At 42.6% G+C, this 20,516-nt stretch overlaps 2 protein-coding genes across 2 annotated transcripts in view; one reads left to right on the plus strand and one right to left on the minus strand.

The window, feature by feature from the left end:
• Nucleotides 1–2,154, plus strand: part of LOC116945023 (signal transducer and activator of transcription 1-alpha/beta-like) — a 35,489-nt gene extending 33,335 nt beyond the window's left edge. Inside the window, exon 24 of the mRNA XM_032959087.2 lies at nucleotides 145–2,154. Within this exon, the coding sequence (XP_032814978.1) occupies nucleotides 145–174 (30 nt within the window). The 3' untranslated portion in view covers nucleotides 175–2,154. The remainder of the gene's footprint in view (nucleotides 1–144) is intronic.
• Nucleotides 1,919–20,516, minus strand: part of LOC116945034 (glutaminase liver isoform, mitochondrial-like) — a 63,697-nt gene continuing 45,099 nt past the window's right edge. Inside the window, exons 14-18 of the mRNA XM_032959108.2 lie at nucleotides 20,270–20,362; nucleotides 18,842–18,903; nucleotides 18,037–18,113; nucleotides 17,121–17,184; nucleotides 1,919–16,101 (exon numbers count right to left, since the gene is read on the minus strand). Of these exons, the coding sequence (XP_032814999.2) occupies nucleotides 15,942–16,101; nucleotides 17,121–17,184; nucleotides 18,037–18,113; nucleotides 18,842–18,903; nucleotides 20,270–20,362 (456 nt within the window). The 3' untranslated portion in view covers nucleotides 1,919–15,941. The remainder of the gene's footprint in view (nucleotides 16,102–17,120; nucleotides 17,185–18,036; nucleotides 18,114–18,841; nucleotides 18,904–20,269; nucleotides 20,363–20,516) is intronic.

Below are 20,516 nucleotides of genomic sequence, written 5' to 3' on the forward strand. Positions count from 1 at the left end.
TTAATTGCATGAATTAAAATTACATTCCGCAAGCAACGGTGTTGCGCATCATACTTTACACCGGTGGAGTTTGACCTCTGGAGATAATATTAAGACTGGATTACAACTGGTGTATAAGAGAAACTGCTGTGTTTTGCCCTACAGCTGTGCAGCCCACCCCATCCTCCCCTGTGATGAAGGAAGACCCCTCCCCCAATTGCGAAAACCAGCATCGCGCCTCCTTGGTGGGAATGGAAGAACTACTCATTCCGAGGCAATTGCACCAGTCTGATGATGAAACAATTAACAGTCGCCCTTAAAAGCTGTCCCTTAGAGACAGCCATTCAATGAGAAACCTGCCCCCCCACTCCTTTCCTGTCCACACTTCTTGTCTTTGCTTCCCTCCGAGGTTATAGCCTGGAACCGTATATGCCAACGCGTGTCGCTGCCACAGTATGCACACTTGGATCGCGGGCTCAAAGTGGATGAACTTTCAAACTGTTTTTTTTGTAAAATGTTTAAATCACCCTGAAAGTTAATTAATTAAGCTCCTAGAAAGCTTTATTATTGATGAGGCGAATGCCCATTTGAGGTTACTGAATTGGCACTTTTGAGATTCTGGCTTGAAGCACTGGGGTGGATAGGTGTGGTCTCCCTCAAATCCCCCTACCCAGGTGATCATGAAAAAGGCCCAAATTAATGTTTGCACTTGAAACTCCTGTGCTGTTCTCTTACCACTTGCAGCAGGCTACACAGCTTACATGTATTAAGAGTTTGTGAGGATTCTAATTGGCAATGATAGGTGGGGTAAAATCCCACACTTTCTGTTCTGCATAGCATTGCCGCAGAAACAGCTGCTGTGCTGATCCTGGGCACTCCACTGTTATCCAGGGCATTGCAGGCAACCTGCATAATGCAGGGAACATCACGTGTACGAGACTCACAACTTCCAGGTTACAAATGAGCACGTAGTTAGTCGTTCAGCAATGTTTGTATGTACGGACGTTGAACTTCTTTCGCACCATATGTAGCCAACTGTAGGTATGAGCAAGAAGGATGCTGAGTAATCTCTAAATATATATTTGAGCGATTTATAATAGATTTTTGAGTTGGTGGCATGCGTGTCGTAAAAACCCTGCTCCATTGGACACGGCCCTGTTAAAGTTGTCACGCGATGTGCCAATATATAACCGGAGTGTTACACACAGCGATTCACATTTAGCTGGTAGTTCCAACCAGCTTCCATGAAAAAAAAACATTTTGAGTATTACCCCTAATATTAGTCGTTTCTTTAGCACGTAGATCCTCCCCTCCCCCCAACCCAACATTCTTAGTCAATAAGGAATTTGGTCAGTGTTCCAAGCAGGAACCTCCTAACTTACCTGGTATGTAGGAGTTTTTGGGTTTGATCCCGACCCCAATGTCTGTGTATTTGGGGTTTGCATGTTCTCCCCATGGTTGCGTGCTTTTTTTCTCCGGTTTTCCCGCCGTATTTGGCTGCTTAAAATTTTCACAAAGGCCACTGCATTGAGCTATTATTTGTGGCCACGACGCTTCTGAAAAAAATAGTTCCTAGTTGAAGGACATTGTTGTTTTTATTACAATTATAGTAGGGACTCCAATTGAGGGAAAGCCTTGGGCTGTAACATTTGCACACTGAAAAAAACAATTGTAAATACATTAGCAATCATTAGAACTCGTGAATGTCAATGACTTCCAAACTTATTGCTTCTGCTGCAATTTTTTTATGGATATGCGTTTCTTTTTTGAAGCACCTATATATTTGTCTTCGTACTGTTTAAATATCGTGCATATGCTTTTGTAGTATACCTGTTTTTGGAATTTCAGTCTGATACTATTCTTGCAACGTATATATGCGTAACATTAAGCAATGGGATGCATGTTCGATAGTGGTTCAGGAAAGTAGTCGACACTCTGCTTGTTCCATTAAATAACTTTATTGAAACACAAAGCCTTTTTTGTACACAAGCACTCGGGCACTTACGCAAACACACAAACAACAGTTGGCCGTTTAACATTTTGCTTCATGTCAACTTTACTTCAAAGTACTGCTCCTCAAACTGCACTTAATGGGATTGCAAATGACACCAAGACGAACAAAGCGGTGTCCGTGATTCTGCTATTAATCATAAAATAAAGTTGCCCACAAGTCTTCTTTGTTGCATCCTTATCCTGCTTGAATCGATAACCTACAATTCACGATTGTCATTTGGAAGTAAATCTGCTGTGTACTTTTGTAACCATGTGCTTGTAAATTATTCAGAGCTGTCAGGGAACTAAAAAGGACTAAAAGTTCTGCAAATGTTTGATTCGAAGCTGACTCTACAATTTCATAGCAGGTACTTGTGAGAGTACTTTTTTTTTCATTGCATTCTGACCACAAGTATTGTGGTTAATGCAGACATGATTCCTTGTAAAAGGTTTCAATTTGGTGTTTTAACATCTTATCTGTTTTGTTGCCAGAAAAAAGGGGAAAACCTCTTCTCAGGTACTTTTGAATTTAAAATAAAGTGGTCACGTGTCAAAATAAATTAAATATATTCAATGAAAATGCTGTAAATCTTAAAGCTTTTGTCACTGCTGGAATTCATATTCTTTGGGTCTTTTGGTAAAGCCACGTAAATAGAACAAATAATAATATATAATTTTTAATAAAAAGAGTATATAATTTAATATATAAATAATTATCCTATATCATTTTTAAGAAAAAATAAGATATAATTTAATATATTTTTATTATTTGTTCTATCTACGTGGCTTTACCGAACGGCCCAAAGAATAAAATTCTGTACGTTCTAGCATTACAGTGAAAATAATCCTAACGTTTTAACAGTATCACTTCTGCCCATGGTGGTTCACACAGGAGTAGCAAGTTCAGTACATGCATCAAAACAATGCCAAACATGCTGATGAGTTGTGTTAACAGGCAGGACACTTGAGTACAATTTTTAAAGTTAGCAGATAAGAGGCTATCTTGTCTTGAAGTCATAACTAATGAACAAAACATACATTCAGAAACTCAATAGCGATGTATGCTTTTTGAATTGATTGCCTTGAAAGTTATGTTTCATTTAAAACCGGCTGTTACATAACAAAAGTAGCAAACGGCTGTGTATGTTAGATACCCATAACATAAATTGTCGACATCAGACGAAGTTAAATGCCTCGACTCTAAAACACTGCACATCTTAGTATCCTGTGTTGGAAGGCTGCATGTCCAGGATGAAGATACTATGAAGACAACAGCTTCACTTCAGTTCCAATAAACATCAATACTCAAAATAAACAAATGGGGAAATGACAAAACACACAAGACCGCTCATGACGACATCACGCTGGAAAAAAAATATAAAATAATACATCGCCATAACGCGGGTTTGCACAAAGAAAGCCAGTTGCTCATGCTGTACAAATACAATGAAGCAATACCAGAGCCTCTTCTTACAATAACTTAACTGCACATTTGTAAAAAGAAACACATTCCGAATAACCATCCCCACCTTTGGTACTAATGGTTTACTCGGGTTACAGAGTGACAACCAAAAACGATAGCGCATTCATTGCGCTCACTCGCATAGCGAAAACGTTCAGCCTCTCGAGGTGTTTTATTCCAGCAAGTGTGTGTCCTGCGCATCCACAATTGCGTGAATATTGCAGACTGCAAAGCAGACACGCACCAGTGCAGCACGCAAGATCCGCAACTGGCAGCATTGTGAGACAACTGCTCGAGGTGGTATATGCTCGTAACTGTAAAGGCAAGCATCTGTACCAAGCCAATGTGACAATTATCGGTTTATTAATGTTATGCCTCATACTGCAAAGTTGAAAGTGTTGCGAGACCACGAATGTATTCCCAGAAATGTTACTTGTGGACAGTGTTGACTCATTGCATCCCTGCAAGTTTCTCCATATGGAACAGAAGAGTAACTGCAAATCTGAAGACAGTGATTTTAAACTAATGTATCAGTTTCAAGTCTGCTTGGATATATATATTACTAAAGGCATTACTCTACATAGTTAAACTATCACTCAATTATCCTTTAACAAACCTATCCAATCGATCAACTATGTAAAATCGGCACAAAAATGTATTGCCAAAAATGACGTTAGAAGTTAAGAATTTACGAGTGACGAAACGAAATACGTTCCAATTTGGAGGCCTCATTTGTTTAAAAAAAAAATTATTTTCAAAGGCAGAGCCAGCAAGTCGTATGCAATCGGTCCCAGGACACATCCTTCCAATTTGGAATGCTATAGCATAGCTTTAAGACTCATCGATCCTGCTCCAGACACCAGTCTCACCCAATGTGGCACAGCGATGCCGGCGATGATGAACAATGGGCAATGCACCATCGGAGTACTGAGCTCCAAAGGACTCAACACTACACCTCTCATTTGGATATTGGCAGAAGCAAACAAGTTTGGTTTATAACAATAAATATATATTTTTGTTCCGTACAACCAATAAACATTTGTTCTTTCCATTTGTAGTGAGTCACTTCTGAGACACTATTTTAGGAGGCAACGTTTATTCTACACTATATATCTCAAACACTGTTCACACACGGGATAACTAATTACGGGTCAGAGCAGCCAACACGCTGCGAAGACGAAGCAACTCAGGTTCTATTCCACCTGTAGACAGCCCTGATTCAGCCTCAGAGCTTCCCTTTTATGCCCCTCAGCATGGCCTGGCTCCGCCCTCGGCCACACCCCCTTCTGGAACCTTCCAGGTTCTGGGCCGACCTCCACGTGCCACCTGCCCGGCTCCGCCCTTAACCACACCCCCTTCTGGAACCCTCCAGAAGGTCCTGGCCCATGCTCCGTGTCCCCTCGGTCACCTTTGCCCTACATCCTTCACCCCGGCCCATCACGTGCTTCACCGGCCGGCCGGGGTGCCGTGTCCCCACATGCCCCTCTCTGCCAGCAGCCAGCGCCACGCACCCTAATGACCCACTGCGTGGTATTACATGCTGTGCTGGCTGCTACACCCATATTCCCTCATTCTATTGTACCCAGCTCTACGCGCCATAGTGATCCATTGTATGTCACTACACATTTAAGATTGATCAGTTTAAGTCCGTAGTCTACAGCGAGTAAATTTGACTAAGGAAACCACCACTACAGTAACACCAGACCAGCACGAACGCTCAATTCTCTACTTTAGGCACAGCAAGGTCTACAAGTGCAGTTCAAGCAACGACATCCACCTTGTGCCTTGACCACAAAGCTGTCATCATCCCACGAGCAAAGCACTCGTCACGGGCTCGTTTTCACTACATTGCACTCTGATGACAACCTTTATATGCGTCTCGTCAGATCTTACAACTCGCACACACAAAAATTGACGTCCGTAAAAACTAATTTCAGAAATGTACATTCGTGCGTGTGTAAACATTGCGGTAAACAAATGGTTACAATTTGTATTGGGGTGTTTTTGGCGGGACACTTTAGTCTGGGGGTCTGACGCAATGCAAGTAGGTGCCGATGCACAGCTCAAATCCACGTGACTGACAGAAATCAAACATGACCCTTGATCTGAAAATGTTCCCATGCGCAGTGGATACAGCTCAGTGACTACATCGTCTGACTAACAAGTGCTTCCTAGTCACTGACCTATTCCAAATGTTTTTGTATTTGTAATGCTCAACTCCGGAGAAAGCAAAACCAGTAGCGTGAAGTCTCATTTTGAATGGGCACTGGGAAAGAGTTCAGTCTGCAATTAGGGCTGTGATTACATCTTGGATTACTGTATATTTGGTCTGGGCTGGGCCTGTTCCCAGCACGACTAATTGGAAAAATCATTGAACACAATGGAAAAAAAAAACCCTCTACAGATTCATGCATTCATTTGATAACAGATCAGTCAAACCACACTAGAAACTTCATGCAACTTCCGATGCGACTGCTTTTCTGATTAAAAGGTTTTCAAGTCTCGGACGTCTCTGACTGCACGAGGGATGACAACAGCCTTCACTGCACACACGTATTACACCACTGGTTACAAACACATCTCACGATGCTCCGAAAGCTTTAAATACGGACGACACCCACCTTGCAAGGCCACAGCAGGACGGCCAAACAGTGCAAACATAGAAGACCACAACTCCATTCTGACTACAGCCATCCCAAAAGCAGCAAAACCCCAAAACGCACACTCAGGACCTGGATCAGGAACTGGGTCAGGACCTGGGTCAGGAACTGGGTCAGGAACTGGGTCAGGACCTGGATCAGGAACTGGGTCAGGACCTGGGTCAAGACCTGGATCAGGAACTGGGTCAGGACCTGGAGCTGACCGCCAACGTCGTGGATGAGGGGCAGGGAGAGACAGTGGTGAAACACGTGATAGAAGATGAAACCCTATGCACATGGGATCGTGAGTCCACGCTTCAGCTGATCAACGCCGAAAGGAACTTTGTGGAAGTGTTCAGCAGACGCCCGCACCTTAAGAAGGAGATATGGGCAGAGATCACGCGGCACCTGCAGCAGCTGGGACTCAGATTCCAGGCGGTGCAGGGTCGCCGGAAAAACGCTGGCCGCCGCCTACCGCCGGGCCCTGGTGCTGAACCGACACGCCAACGGCAGCACGGAGCGGCGCTTCTGCCGCTACTTTAACGGGCTTCAAAGCAAATTTTGATTTAAAGCTTTCGTGACTGCAGGGATTCATATTCTTGGTTCTTTCGGTAAAGTCACGTAGAAGGGAAACAATAAAATAATTGTTTTATATTTTTATTATTTTGTTTCCCTTCTACGTGACTTTACCGAAAGAACCAAGAATGAGCTTCAAAGCATTCTGGGCGACGGTGAGGCGCAGGCTGCGGGGGGCATAAACATAGCCGCCGGGAACTGGGGAAGCACCACAGGAGGAGGGGAGGTCGCTGATGGAGCCGAGTCTGCCATCCTCCACCCGACCTCCTCCACAACCGCCAGCAGCACCACGGTCGACTCAGCCTCAAATCAGTCGTCAGTCCCCCTCGCAGAGGCGGAGGAGCTGGAGGAGGCTGTCCGCGTGGAGCGTAAAACGCTGGCGTCGTATGACGGCCCAACAGCCACCGCCGTCACAACCGCCGCAGCCACTGCTATCATCACCACAACAACTACCACCGCTACAAGTACAGCTACAGCAACAACCCCAGCCGCCGCAGCATCTATACCACCATCATCAGCACCACCACCACCATCAGACGCCTAAGTACCAAATCGCCAGCTACTCGCCGGTCGGCTCTACCGCATCCCCCCCTGGCTTCTGTGAGCATGGCCGCAGCCTCCTCGTCCTCCTCCACCTACTGCTCACCTGGTCAGCCCTCTCAACCCTTGAATCATCGGTCGAGTTTTCAGGGTCCAGGAGATGGGGTCATCTACGACCCCAGCACTTTGCCCAGCCTGACACAGCACACGCGTTTCGACAAGGGTGACCGTTCATGTTGCGACGAGTGTGCGAGATGTTCTCGCGCTCGGCTAACCTGTGCTTTTCACGTGCGTGTTTCACTGTGTACCTATTATATTTTAACAAGGGCAGTTCTCCTTCTGTTGTGTATCCAACTACTGTCCCTCCCAGACATACCAAGTGCCACACTCAACTCTACCACCGACTATGCTCGTTATTTCTCGTCCGTACTTGATGCTCTGTTTGCCACTAAATCTGCAAGTGGAACAGCTCATAGCCACTTCTACACTCCATCATTTGATCCTTTAAACCCCTATCTGTCCCATTACTTCACCAGCTCTCTTTCCAAACGTCATTCAGCTCTTTAAAATTTCGCCATCTGCGAGCTGCTGCTATTCGTCCAAGGTTTGCCGCTCTTCATCCTTTCACAGAAAATATCAGTGCAAACTATTAATTCTATTTCTGTAAATAACTCGTATAATTCTGTAGATTTTTCTGGTAGAAAAGGTGTTGGTGTTCTACACGTCAACATCAGAGGGCTTGTGATTAAATTTAGCCAACTAAAACTAGAAGTGGCAAATCTGGATCCGGACACCCCTGCAGATTATGATTGACAACTACAACCTTTTTCGGCTTGACCGAGGATCTAAAGGAGGTGGAATTGCCATCTATGTTCGTAGTACTATTGCATGTCTACCAGCTCATTCAGTGTTGAAACAATGTTGCTTTGAAGGTCTGGCTCGCAGAATCACTCTCCCTAATAATCAACAGATATTGGTAGTGTGCTGCTATAGACCGCCTAGTGGTAAGGATGTTTAAGCTTTGGACTGCACTGAGGGAGCTTATTGGGGGCCTCCCTAAAGGTGAAATAGTTTTAGTGGGTGATCTGAATTGGAATTGGCTAAACCCACCTGCCGTGGCCACAAATTTTGAAAATGAATTTAGCTTATTTCAATAAAAAAAATGTCCCCACAAGACCCAACCTAAAAAACACCCGGGACAGTCATCTCTGATTGATGTCCTGTTGACTAATGCCCCTCACAATTTCACACTTACTGGTGTTCTGGGTAATAACCTTAGTGATCACCCCTTCATATTTGGGGTGAGATTGTCAGCGAGACCCAAAGCCCCCCCAAATCAGTTGATAAGCACTACATGAGACACGTCAGCATACAGGCATTTACTGATGATGTGCTTCACTCTGATATTGACAAGGTCTGCGGTATCCACAAACTGACTACGGCTTGGGAGACCCTTCAGGTACACGTTTCTCCAAATTCTTGGCAAACATGCTCCGTTGGTTAGATTTAAAATTAAAGGCAACCGTCCACCATGTTTTGATCCTTTGATTACTAAGCTCATGAAAGCTAGGGAAAAGGCCTGGGCATGTGCTCACAAAAAGTAATTTTGTCTGACTGGCTCGAGTACAGGAGTTTGAGGAATAGATGCGTAAAAAAAATACGGCATGCAAAAAATGCTTACTTTTCCTACACTCTCCTGGAATCACGTGGCAACGCCAGGATCTTCTGGAAAACAGTCAAATGTATTGAAAAGGCATCTAATACGGATAATCTTGCACTTAACCGAAATGGGGACGATTTTTCAGAGTCCCAAAAAATAGTCGACAATTTTAACCTAAATTTTTCTGAAGCTGGTGACCTTTTTGATAATAATGTGTTGAGAGTAAACCCCACTAAAACAATTTCTGACACCCCTGTACAAACATTAAACGAATTTAGTTTCCAGTCAATCCACGAAAATAATGTTCTGAAACATCTGTCCTACCTCAAAGGGTCCTACTCTTCCAGAGAGGATAGTATTCCCGTCTTTGCTCTGATAACTGTTGGTCACCTAATATACAAACCTATAGCCCATATTTTCAACCTGTCCATCAATGAAGCCATCGGTACCTCTAGAATGGAAACATTCCTATGTTCGTCCACTTCATAAAGGGGGCCCTAAAGATGATCCAAAATAACTACCGTCCAATCTCAATTTTGTCCCCGTTGATGAAAATTTTTGCAATTTCCTGTCTGACAATAATCTCTTACATCGAAACCAATCTGGATTCCAAAAAAAATACAGCACCACATCTGCTGCACTAGGCTCTCCAAATCACATTTACAGTAGCACGGATAATAAGCAGTACTGCGCCAGTCTTTTTATTGACTTGTCCAAAGCCTTTGATACAGTGGACCACAACACCCTGCTTAGTAAACTAAGTTGCCTCCGTTTCTCCAAACACGCAGTGGAATGGTTAAAAAATTACCGCTCTTCTCGCACCCAAACTGTATTCATAGATGGTTGGAGGGCAGTGTTAAGTTAGCAAAAGGGGTTCCACAGGGTTCCATCATTGGCCCCCTCTTGTTCTCTCTTTATGTAAATGACTTGGGCACTGACCTGGATCATTCCAGGGTAAATCTGTTTGTAGATGACACGATATTGATTACTGCTGGCCACTCCTCGGATGACGTTATTGCTAAGCTCCAGTGTGATTTCAACAAACTACAATAGCAGCTAGTTGCTCTTAAACTAGTTCTGAATACCTCCAAAACCAAGGTGCTATGCTTCTCACCAGGACTAAAGCAGGAAATTATTTTTCCCCAATTACATTCCTTAAATAATTATCAAATAGAGCAAGTGAAGATCTATAAGTATCTTGGGGTCATCTTTGATTCAAATCAAAATTTTCAAGATCACATTGATTATATTGGTAAAAAAACAATAAAAATGTTTTTTTCTGTATCGACACAAGCACTGCTTCCCCCCTATGTTCTGTTTAGAATTGATAAAAGCTACCATACTGCCTCTACTTGATTACTGTGACATCGTATATAAATCAGCCCCCAGTACTGTACTGAATAAGCTTGACCCAATTTATCACTCGGCCTTAAGATTTGCAATGAACTGCCCATATAGGACCCACCACTGCGAATCTCTACACTGGGTCAAACTTACCATCTCTTATTGATTGGCGGTTTGTGCATCAGATCTTATTTATTCACGATGAACTTACAAATAAATCAGCAGACTACCTGCTGGATCTCCTCACTGTTTTGAAGAACAAATGTCACCTCAGGTAATTTACCAGCTTCACATTCCTTATTGCCGTACAAATACTGGAGGAAGGGCCTTTGCTGTTGATGCCCCAAGGGTCTGGAATGCTATCGCCAATAAACTGCAACTTGGGTCACTCCCTGTGAGATCTGCACTCAAAACTGCTCTTGAGGAGCTGTATACCCCCCCCCCCCCCGCGACTGCTATGCTGAGTGGCCTGAAATTAAATGCATCGCTCCGGATGTCCGCTGCAAAGTATGATTTTTAAGTTGATTATCGTGTACTCATCTAAAAAGGTGAATTGATATAGTACGATACTACTGCTGATATTTGTGCTGTTATGGAGTAACTCATGCTTGTGACTATGGCTACAACGGTTTTTTTACTGTTGTTACATTGTTTTTATAGTTTTAATTTGGTGATTTCAGAAACGTTATGGTTAAGCCATGTTTGTTTGTTGAAGTACTGAGCTAGCCTGATAACTTTAATCGAAATTGTCTTTTGGTTGTTTTTTTACTTAAATCCCATTGGGATTTTTGCACACAGCCTTGTTATACCGTGTTTTTTTCCTGGGAGATTTAGCTCTTTTTTTCCTGGATCTTTCTGTTGCGTGTCGTCATTTTAAAGATGTTCTGTGTTCATGTTTTTGTTTGTTGCGGTTGCACCCGAGTCAAGAGCCACATGGGTCACAGGGCTACACCTGAAAATTAAACTTGAAACGCGGCCGCAAGTGCCGTCGAGATCATTTTCGCTTGGCAAAGTGCGTGACGGCATCCCTGCCACCGTATGCCACGACGTGGCTGCTCATTAAATACGTCACGTACAGAATGTGGCAGTGTGCTGCAGAGGTCAAGAGCACCGAGCTGTCACTGCCAAAATCCTGGGTTTGAATGCTAGCAGCCGACCGTGATTAAAAACGGGTTCGAGTGTCGTAAGTCCATGGTCTCAACACAGTCACCAATGACTGCACAAGTAAACAAAACATCACATACCGAATTCGGTGTTGCACTTAAGAAGGTTAAATGCTATCTCTGAGAGTTAAAAACACTGGTCTGTCATGTGATGAATAATACTCTGCAGCAGGGCGAGTGGAAAAGTGCTGCCACCTTAAGTTGTGCTGCTCTTTGACAGTTCCCGATGGATTACAATTCATCACATGACATGGCACTAAATAACCCAATTGAGATAACATTTTAGAAAAACACACAAATCAGTCACGTATCAAAACAAACTGCACAGGCCAGGTTTCTATTTATCTGGTAGTATCAGACAAATAAGTGCATTTAATAAGATGCGCACTTTGCAATGTAACGTATATTTGGTTGGATATAATCAAACAGGAGAAGAGCATTCCTGTAATTGTTTTACATCAAACTATCTGTAAAGATGTCACCGGAGATGAAATGAAGCAATCAGATCACGTGCAGGATCTAGACGGACTGTTGCATTGCGAGATTGTTATACATTGAGATTGCTTAGGGAGGCATTCATCCCAGCAGTTGATTGATCATGGCTGATATCTGTTATGTAGAATGTATTTGTTAAAATGAGTGACTGCACAGAGCTGCAGACAATCTTTCACGTGGACACTCAATATAAATATGTAGTCATAGATCCGTTAGGCATGCTTCAGCGGAAACCGTGTGGTGACGCGCAACGGCCTCAGGTACAGAGATGTACTGCCTCATGTGTCTGTATGCGTTGGTGTGTATAGACATGGAGTGCTCATATTTACAGTAAACAAAATATTCAGGATAACAATAAACATGCAAATGTAAAAAGTTTAGATGTAAAGTGTTCCGCTCAGCACAGTTGTCCGATTTTAAAGAAATCCAACATGTTGTTGGTGTATTTGGCAAGCCAAACCTTTTCAATGATCTGCCTGTTTAGACTAAGCTTGTCCATTTTTTATAATGAAGATGTTGGCCTAGTTAATTAATTATATTAAGTTGCCAGGTTTAAATTCCTAAATTTCCTCTTCTTAATATATTAATTCCCTGCACAAATGCATCACAGGGATTTTCATTGTATGCATATTTATGTGATAGAACTGTGACTTGTAATGTGCATACAAACTTTATCTGATCAGACACTTAATATTGCAGCCAATTTACTTTAAAGGACTGTTGATGCCTTAGTCATAGCAGCCTAGCACTACTTATTATCCAAACGCACAATGTACAAGTTACCGGCTCGTTATAGACATACAAACATGTCTTTAATGCCACTATACACACACACACTTTTGATGACTGTTGGAACTACCAAATATTTAGCCTATGTATTTGACTTATTATATAAAGCCTGACAAAAGCCAATACCATTTTGGTTGCTTTTGCTTTGCCATGTCATGAATATGAAGGGTGATCGCTGCTCATAAAAATGGGCAGTGCTTAAGACTCAACACATGTAAACACAACAAACTAAAAAGCATCCAACTGCTAACCAGATGATGGCTTCTCAAAGAACCCCTGGCAAAATTCCCACGGGCAATTACATGGCCATTTCTTTGTTCTTACTATAAAAAAGCACAATTGACGTGTGCGTGTATGCACGAGCTGGACTCTCGCCATCAGTTGGGGCTAATATTCAGTGTGCGGTGTAGTCCAGTAGAGGCCACTGAAGCCCACGCAATGCTCACTGAAGCTGCTTGCAGTCTCGAAAAATGTAGATGCATTTGCAGCAGGAAGAGCGTTTCACTGATACACTTTGAAAATTGTGCTGCAGATGCGGCTGCTGAAGTCTTGCCAGCAGGGTGTGCCGATGAGCCTTCGCCTGCATCTGCATACTTTTACTGAAAGTCATATATATGCAACTGTAATATTAATATAATAGGGGTTTTCCCTTTTTTTTCTGGCAACAAAACTGAAACCTTTTTATGAGGATTCATGTCTGCATTAACCACAATACCTGCAGTAAGTTCAAGGACAATGCATATATTATCATAGTATGCTTTTTTGTTTGCATTTTGACTGCAGGTATTGTGGTTAATGCAGACATGAATCCTCGTAAAAAGATTTCAGTTTTGTTGCCAGAAGGGGAAAAACCTTATTATATTTTGGTACTGGCAAAGGAGGTCTAATGATGTAATATTATTATGAATACAAAAAAATCTGAGAATGTTATTCACACATAAGCAACCATGTTTAGCTGACATGGCATGCCTATCATGTGACCATAAGCAGCCAATGAGGAGGCAAATTTCCCTCATGCAATCTCATCCTCAATTCAAAAAGATCACAATAATTTTTTTTGCAATAATTAAATTTGCCTTTTGGAAACACTTTCTTGCGGCAGATGCATACATGAGCACCGAAACCCTAAGAACAAGTGTTCCCTGGCACAGCCACAGTGCAACATACGGCTTAGAGATGAGACTATGAACACTCGAATCTTGACTTAAAGCTTTCGTGACTGCAGAAATTCACTCTTTGGGTATTTCGGTAAAGTCACGTAGGTAGAAAAATAATAATAAAGAAATCACGACGCTTCGATCACAACACAAGCAATCGTTTTCAGGTGAAACAATACAGCAGGCGAACTGCTTAGGCAGGGAAAATACAGGGTATATATTTCCTATTCTTGGTTCTTTCGGTAAAGTCACATAGAAGGGAAACAATAAAATAAAAAAAAATATAAAACAATAAAATTCTCACGACGTTTCGACTGCAACACAAGCACTCATCATCAAATTTTCTTGCTGTGGTTTTTACACCTGATGATGAAAGCATATATTTTCTCTCTATATTTCTCCTGCCTCAGCAGTTCGCCTGCTGTATTCAAGACGATTGCTTGTGTTGCGATCAAAACGTCGTGATGTTTTATTATTATTATTATTTTTCTTCTATCTACGCGACTTCACCGAAAGACCCAAAGAGTATGAACACTTGCTCCGCTATTTCCTGACCTGTTCAGCCTCACACCGTGTGTCCCCAGAGGCCTCTTGTCATTGTACAAGCCCCAGGATTGATGCATGGAGGTCATTATGGGAGCAGGCAGCAGAGAACAAATAATCTCCCCCCCCATTGTGCATTGCAAAAACGCTTTTTTTAAATGAAAGTGATTCAACACAGAGGCAATTACTGAATCGAACTGTTGATAATTTTGGTTCTTGAATGGTTGTGTTTGTGTCTGTAAAAGCATAAAAACTGTTTACGGAAAATGTTTTATTTAAAGCTTTCGTGACTGCAGTAATTCATATTCTTAGCTCTTTCGGTAAAGTCACGTTGAAGGGAAACAATAAAATAATAAAATATATGTAAAACAAAAAAAATTCTCACGACGTTTCGACCATAACACAAACGGTTGTAATTGTGTTATGGTCGAAACGTCGTGAGAATTTTTATTGTTTTATATATATTTTATTATTTTATTGTTTCCCTTCAACGTGACTTTACCGAAAGAGCTAAGAATATAACTGTTTACGGACTTTGCCGAATTTTGAACACAATTGTGTTGCTTGTTTAGGAGTGCACAAAAGGCAAAAGTGCTGTATTTAGTTGACTGGCTTCTACGTTTTGTGACTGTAGGACATAACTCGTGCTTTCAAGAAATGAAATGAGCTGAATTTTCCACCAACATATGTATACACATACATATTTAGGGGTGATAAATAATGTAGTTGTGCAAATGCAGTTTATCTTAAGGTTTAACGGGGCTTTGTTCAAGCACCTATCGTTTTCAGGAGCGGTGCGTGAATTTTATGGAAAGAAGTTCTGTAACATTCAGTTTGTCAAATGTTTTAACGCGATTTTAAAATGAAACGTTGCTTAAGAGAGACCAGTCTGTTAGCTTAACTAAAATACCCTGAAATAATGTTCTGACCACAACAGAAATAAAATAAAAACTATTTCAACATGACGATAGCTTAATTTAAATGGCCGCAGAGTGTACGCTCAGAAATGTATAGAAATATAAGCAGTGAGCGAGTTCAACAGTTTAGATGTGTAAGTAAAAGGGAATTGAAGAGCCACACAATACGGACGGCACATGAAAGCAGAGAAAGTTTTAAGCACAGCTATCTTGTCCTGAACACAGCAGTGGCCAATAAGTTGATCACAATCCACTTCAAAATATTTGTTGTGGATATCAGAACAAATCGGAACACTTACATAAGCAGACAGCAATTTTCGTTAGGGCTGATGGCAAATTAAAATCCTCAAATAATTATTCACGTAAAAAAAACTTCTTCCAATAGATGGCGCTAGTACTTTATGTCTACATGTTAGTGTATTGGCCACTGCCGCCTGAACACATTTTGATCACCCCTTGTAAATACTGTCGATGCTCAATGTCATATTTATTTAAGCACTTGCTTCTAAGCGTACAGCGAGTAGAGCTTTTTAATGACCTATTATATTCGGTGATGCTCTTGAAGGGTTTTAACAGATCACGCAGTGTCAAAGTCGCAGGGCCACCTGTGAGGGTGATACCCTTGGGAGTGCGTGCGCACGCACACGTACATGAGTCCCCCGCCCTGTGCCGCTCGCTTGCTCGCTCACACCATGCTCTCCAGGTTGTCCTTGGTGACAGATTCAGGCAGTGGCTTGTCGGCCACGTTCCCCGCCTGCAGGTACTTGTGCTCAAACTGTTGCAGCAGGTGAACAATCTCCTGGTGTCCGAAGCGCACGGCCTCATCCATCGGGGTGTTACCCCACCTGTGGGTAACATCACGCACACGTGAGTGCACACACAGCAGCAATGCACATCAAAGCACCCCAGCACAGGGTAATGGTCAGCAATGAATAGCAGCGTGGCGCAATGGAGTCCAACAGAGAGCAATGGTTCAACAGTGCACAGTTTCTTATTTGAGATGTATGTTCTACAGCTGTTGATCACGACAAAGTAAGGTCAAGTGGCATTTGCAACTTTTTTTTTTTAAAACACTAAAAATCTCAAACAGCCAAACTATGGCAATCGACTGTAAAATCTAAGTGCGTGGAAATAGACATTCCAGGCTGGCCTGCATGGTTGCTTTGGTATTACTCGCGAGTCATCACTTCCAGTGCCAGAAAATAAGCATAGAGCACAGGCAAATTCTGTACGCCCGCATTTCATTCAGCACCATCATGTAACACCTAGCATCTCCATATTCTAATCAATCAACGGGCATTCAAGCACCCCCCTGTGTCAACCCTGAATAGAATATTCCCCCCCCCCCCCCCCCCATATGCAAATAATTAAAAGTCAAAAGCATATCCATGGCACAAGGGACGGTATTCATCTTCACTGGCAGCTTTAAACAAGCGTTTGGGAAAGCCACATTCTATCACAAGAGCCGATTTTCATACTGAACAAACGCTGTTGATTCTCCACTACCATACTGATTTTATAATCGACAAAGGGATGAGGAATTCCAACTGTAATTCTTGCCACCGTATATCTCAGACAGATAAGGCCATCACAACCATCACCCACCTCCTTCTCCACGATGAGCCATTTTAAAATCAGCCATAGAGCCACTACTGCCACCAAAGACCTCATCATCCCAAGGACCTAGTAAATGTGTCAGTCTCTTCTTAAGAGTTTCCCTTGCTTAGTCCAAGGAACACTGAGGCATATGTATGACCTTAGGTTCCTATACTCTGGTTCTTTCGGTAAAGTCACGTAGGTATGAAATAAAATAAGTGTCCTGTCATCAAAGACTCCCTGCGACACGTACTGGCGACACACTTACCTGTCTTTGGGAGTAGGGTTCACCTTGCATTTCTCCAACAGGAAACGCACCACGTCCTGGTGGCCTGTGGTAGAGCAACCCGTCATGTCAGATTGAGCTTTAAGCACGCGAATAATACAAATGCCATGGGGCTAGGATGTTAGATTAAACTGGCTCTTTCAGTTATCTCTGAGAGACCAGTGCACTTTTCATTGATGTAAACACCACGCGTTAAATGACACGTTAACATGACATTAGTGCTATGATTTTGAGAGTCTCATTCTAGAAAACCATTTAACTCAAAGAAATAAGTGTCAGTGTCTCCATGCTCATAACAGAGGAAGACTCAAACATATTAGTGGCCACGTGCCAGTAATTTAAGTGTCTGTTGATTATATTATTGGTTCTTTCGGTAAAGTCACGTAGAAGGGAAACAATAAAATAATACAAATTTAAAACAATAAAATTCTCACGACGTTTCGACTGCAACACAAGCAACCATCAACAGGTGTGAAAACCACAGCAAGAAAATTTGAAAAAAGTGGCGGTTTTTTTTTTACGTTAGCACCACGGAGAGCGATTTCACAGTTTGTTCAGATGGACGGGTCCATCTATGTTCGTAAAAGAGGAGGGGGGAGACGAAAATAATGGATGCGGTCTGAAAGCCACCGTAAGCGTGAACAATCAATTAAGACCCGAAATGGTTTACCAATGGGTTGACATTGATTTTATCAATCCCACAGACACGATGGGCTGCAATGACAACCGACTGGAATTTGAAGTAGAAAAGCGCCGACTGTAAGATGAGCGCCGAAAGTAAATGGCACAAGTGGCACTCGGAGGCCCCAATCGATAGGTGTGCATGGGCCACCAAATACGCGAGATGCGGTCCAACGGGGTGGGGGGGGGGGGTCTACATTGCACACAGGGACCTCACCTTCAGCAGAACCCACGTGCAGTGCTGTGCGGTAGTCATAGTCCCTCTGCTCCATGTCCATTGCTGACAAGGCATACCTAAGCACAAGCAGGAAACGCAGAGTTGAAATACACCACTTAAATGTGCCATTCACGCCAACATAGCATACGCAGGAACCTTGAACAGTCTTTTGAAGCTGTACGGTCCCATCGGACAGTTCTTCGGTGGCATTTATCTCAAAAGAATGTATACTTTGTTTTTTTTACCAAATTGGTTTTTAAGACTATGAAGATTGCAGGTATGGCCAGAGATGCGACGAAATGCTGAAAACGCCACACAGTACTTGTGGTGAACATGCAAACAAACATACTCTGATAATACAGTAAAACCTTGGATTGCGAGCATAATTCGTTCCGGAAACGTGTTTGTAATCCAAAGCACTCGTATATCAGTTGTGATCACGTGATGCTCGGCAGACAAAGCGTATACGTACTACTCGTATTGCAAGACCTCGCTCGTTTATCAAATTAATATTCATTTAAAATTTATGCTCGTCTTGCAAAACACTCGCGGACCAAGTTACTCGCAATCCAAGGCTTTACTGTACATTCGTTGTCTTTGAAACTGAATGACTTACACCAGTGACAGCTTTCTCTATGGCCTAATCTCATCAGTGTCAGGCCAGAGAACGGCAAAAAAAGGCGAACAGCGCAAAGACAATGCACGTGCCAGAGAGTTTATAACTCTGGGTTAGGAGCTATATCACGGGACCTTTTCACCAGGATCAAAGTATCAAAGAAGCTCAAACAAAGCGCAGAAGCATCACCTTCGGAGGGCCGACACATCTCCACTGTAGGCCGCAAACAGGAGGCTGATAACCGACTTGGCCTGAAAAGAAACGCATAAAAGCTTTTAGGCACAACAAGGGATTAACAGGATTTCACCCACCAAACGAAGAATTGTTTTATATATGACAAAAATATATTTTACATAATATATCTATATATATAAAAGGGAAATTTGTGATTGTGTGTGTCTATTTGAAAATGTTTAGCGTACTTCCCGACATGCAACAAACTTAAAATTTGCCATGTGGGTACTTTCCAGACTGTACGCCATGCAAAAATTATGAAAATAGATTTTAGGTTTTTTGTTTTTGGGGGGGGGGGGTCGCAATAATGCATTTATTTTGCACGGCAAGTGAGCTGTGACGTCACATCTCTGTAATGTCGCAAGCATGCGGCAGCATGACGCAGTGTGCTTAGCTGACGTCACACCCCCCCCCCCAACCCTCCGTGTAGGCCGGCTGGGGGGGGAGGGGAATAGGTTACAAACTTTTAATTTGCCATGTGGCTAGCTCCCATACCGTGCGCAATGTAAAACGTTTAAAAATAGACTTTTGTATTTGGGTGGGGGGGGAATGACCATAGTGTGGCGTCCAACCCGCATACAGGACTGGCGGGAATCGATTTCTGGTGAGCGTTTGTGGTATCGATTAAACGGGAATAGGCCGATTCTAACGAAATCTACAACCTTCGATTCCTTTGCACGAATTAAAGAATCGAATCTTGGCACGCGAGCCCAAGTTTTTTTTTTCCCACCGCGCGTTGGGTTTTATTTTTATTAATGAGGTAATGATCAAAGTTTTATTGTCATTTGTACATGTTATTTTTTTTAAGTCTTGAGAAGTTTTTTTAAACAATTTTTTTTTTCCCCCGGGCAACGCCGGGTGCTTATCTTATATATGGAATACAATGAGTGAAGGATGACATAAAATTATCTGTGTAATCTCCGTCATATAACGACGATTTGTTTACCCAGGAACATCTTTCGACTCTTTATTAGGAGGGCCCTGCTTTGGATGGTTGGCTAATTTCTTGTTAAATTGTGTTTGTTTTCCAAAGCTCATAGAGGTAAACTTTCCACTTCCCATTCTGCCTCCAAATAGTACATTACTGCCTCTGCAGGGTGGGAGTCTTGTGCACGTAATTACAGCGACACCAACAAATCTTGCCTCCGAATCTCTGAATTACATGGCTATAAATGTACTTCACTTGATTCACAATGAACACTGATAATGATGGTCAATCTCACCATACAGATAGGCAGAACAATCGATGATGATGATAAACCAGTTTTGTAGTACGAGCCTACAGTGACCTATCCTCTGAGTAATAAGCATGCATTAGCACGTGGATGTGTGAACAAACGACTCAATAGAGCTCGTGTTGGTGAAGGGAGGAATATATCTCACCTGTGCATCGCGACCCTCCGTCCGTGGGTCCAGCTTCTTGACAAAGTGTCGCAGGTTGTCATAGTTGTGGAAGTTGAAGACGGAGACCAGTTCCTGATGAAAACATGGGAGGGCATGAGACATCCACACAGTCAATGTACAGAGGCAGACACTCGCGCAGCATGCTCTCAATGATATAGCCACACACAGCAGCACACATCCAATAACTGCAATCTCAAGCGGACCCGAAGCAGTGGTATCCTCAACA

The sequence above is a fragment of the Petromyzon marinus genome, chromosome 2, assembly GCF_048934315.1.
Source record: "Petromyzon marinus isolate PM22_M1 ecotype Great Lakes invasive population chromosome 2, UKy_Petmar_22M1.pri1.0, whole genome shotgun sequence".
Lineage (NCBI taxonomy): Eukaryota > Metazoa > Chordata > Hyperoartia > Petromyzontiformes > Petromyzontidae > Petromyzon > Petromyzon marinus.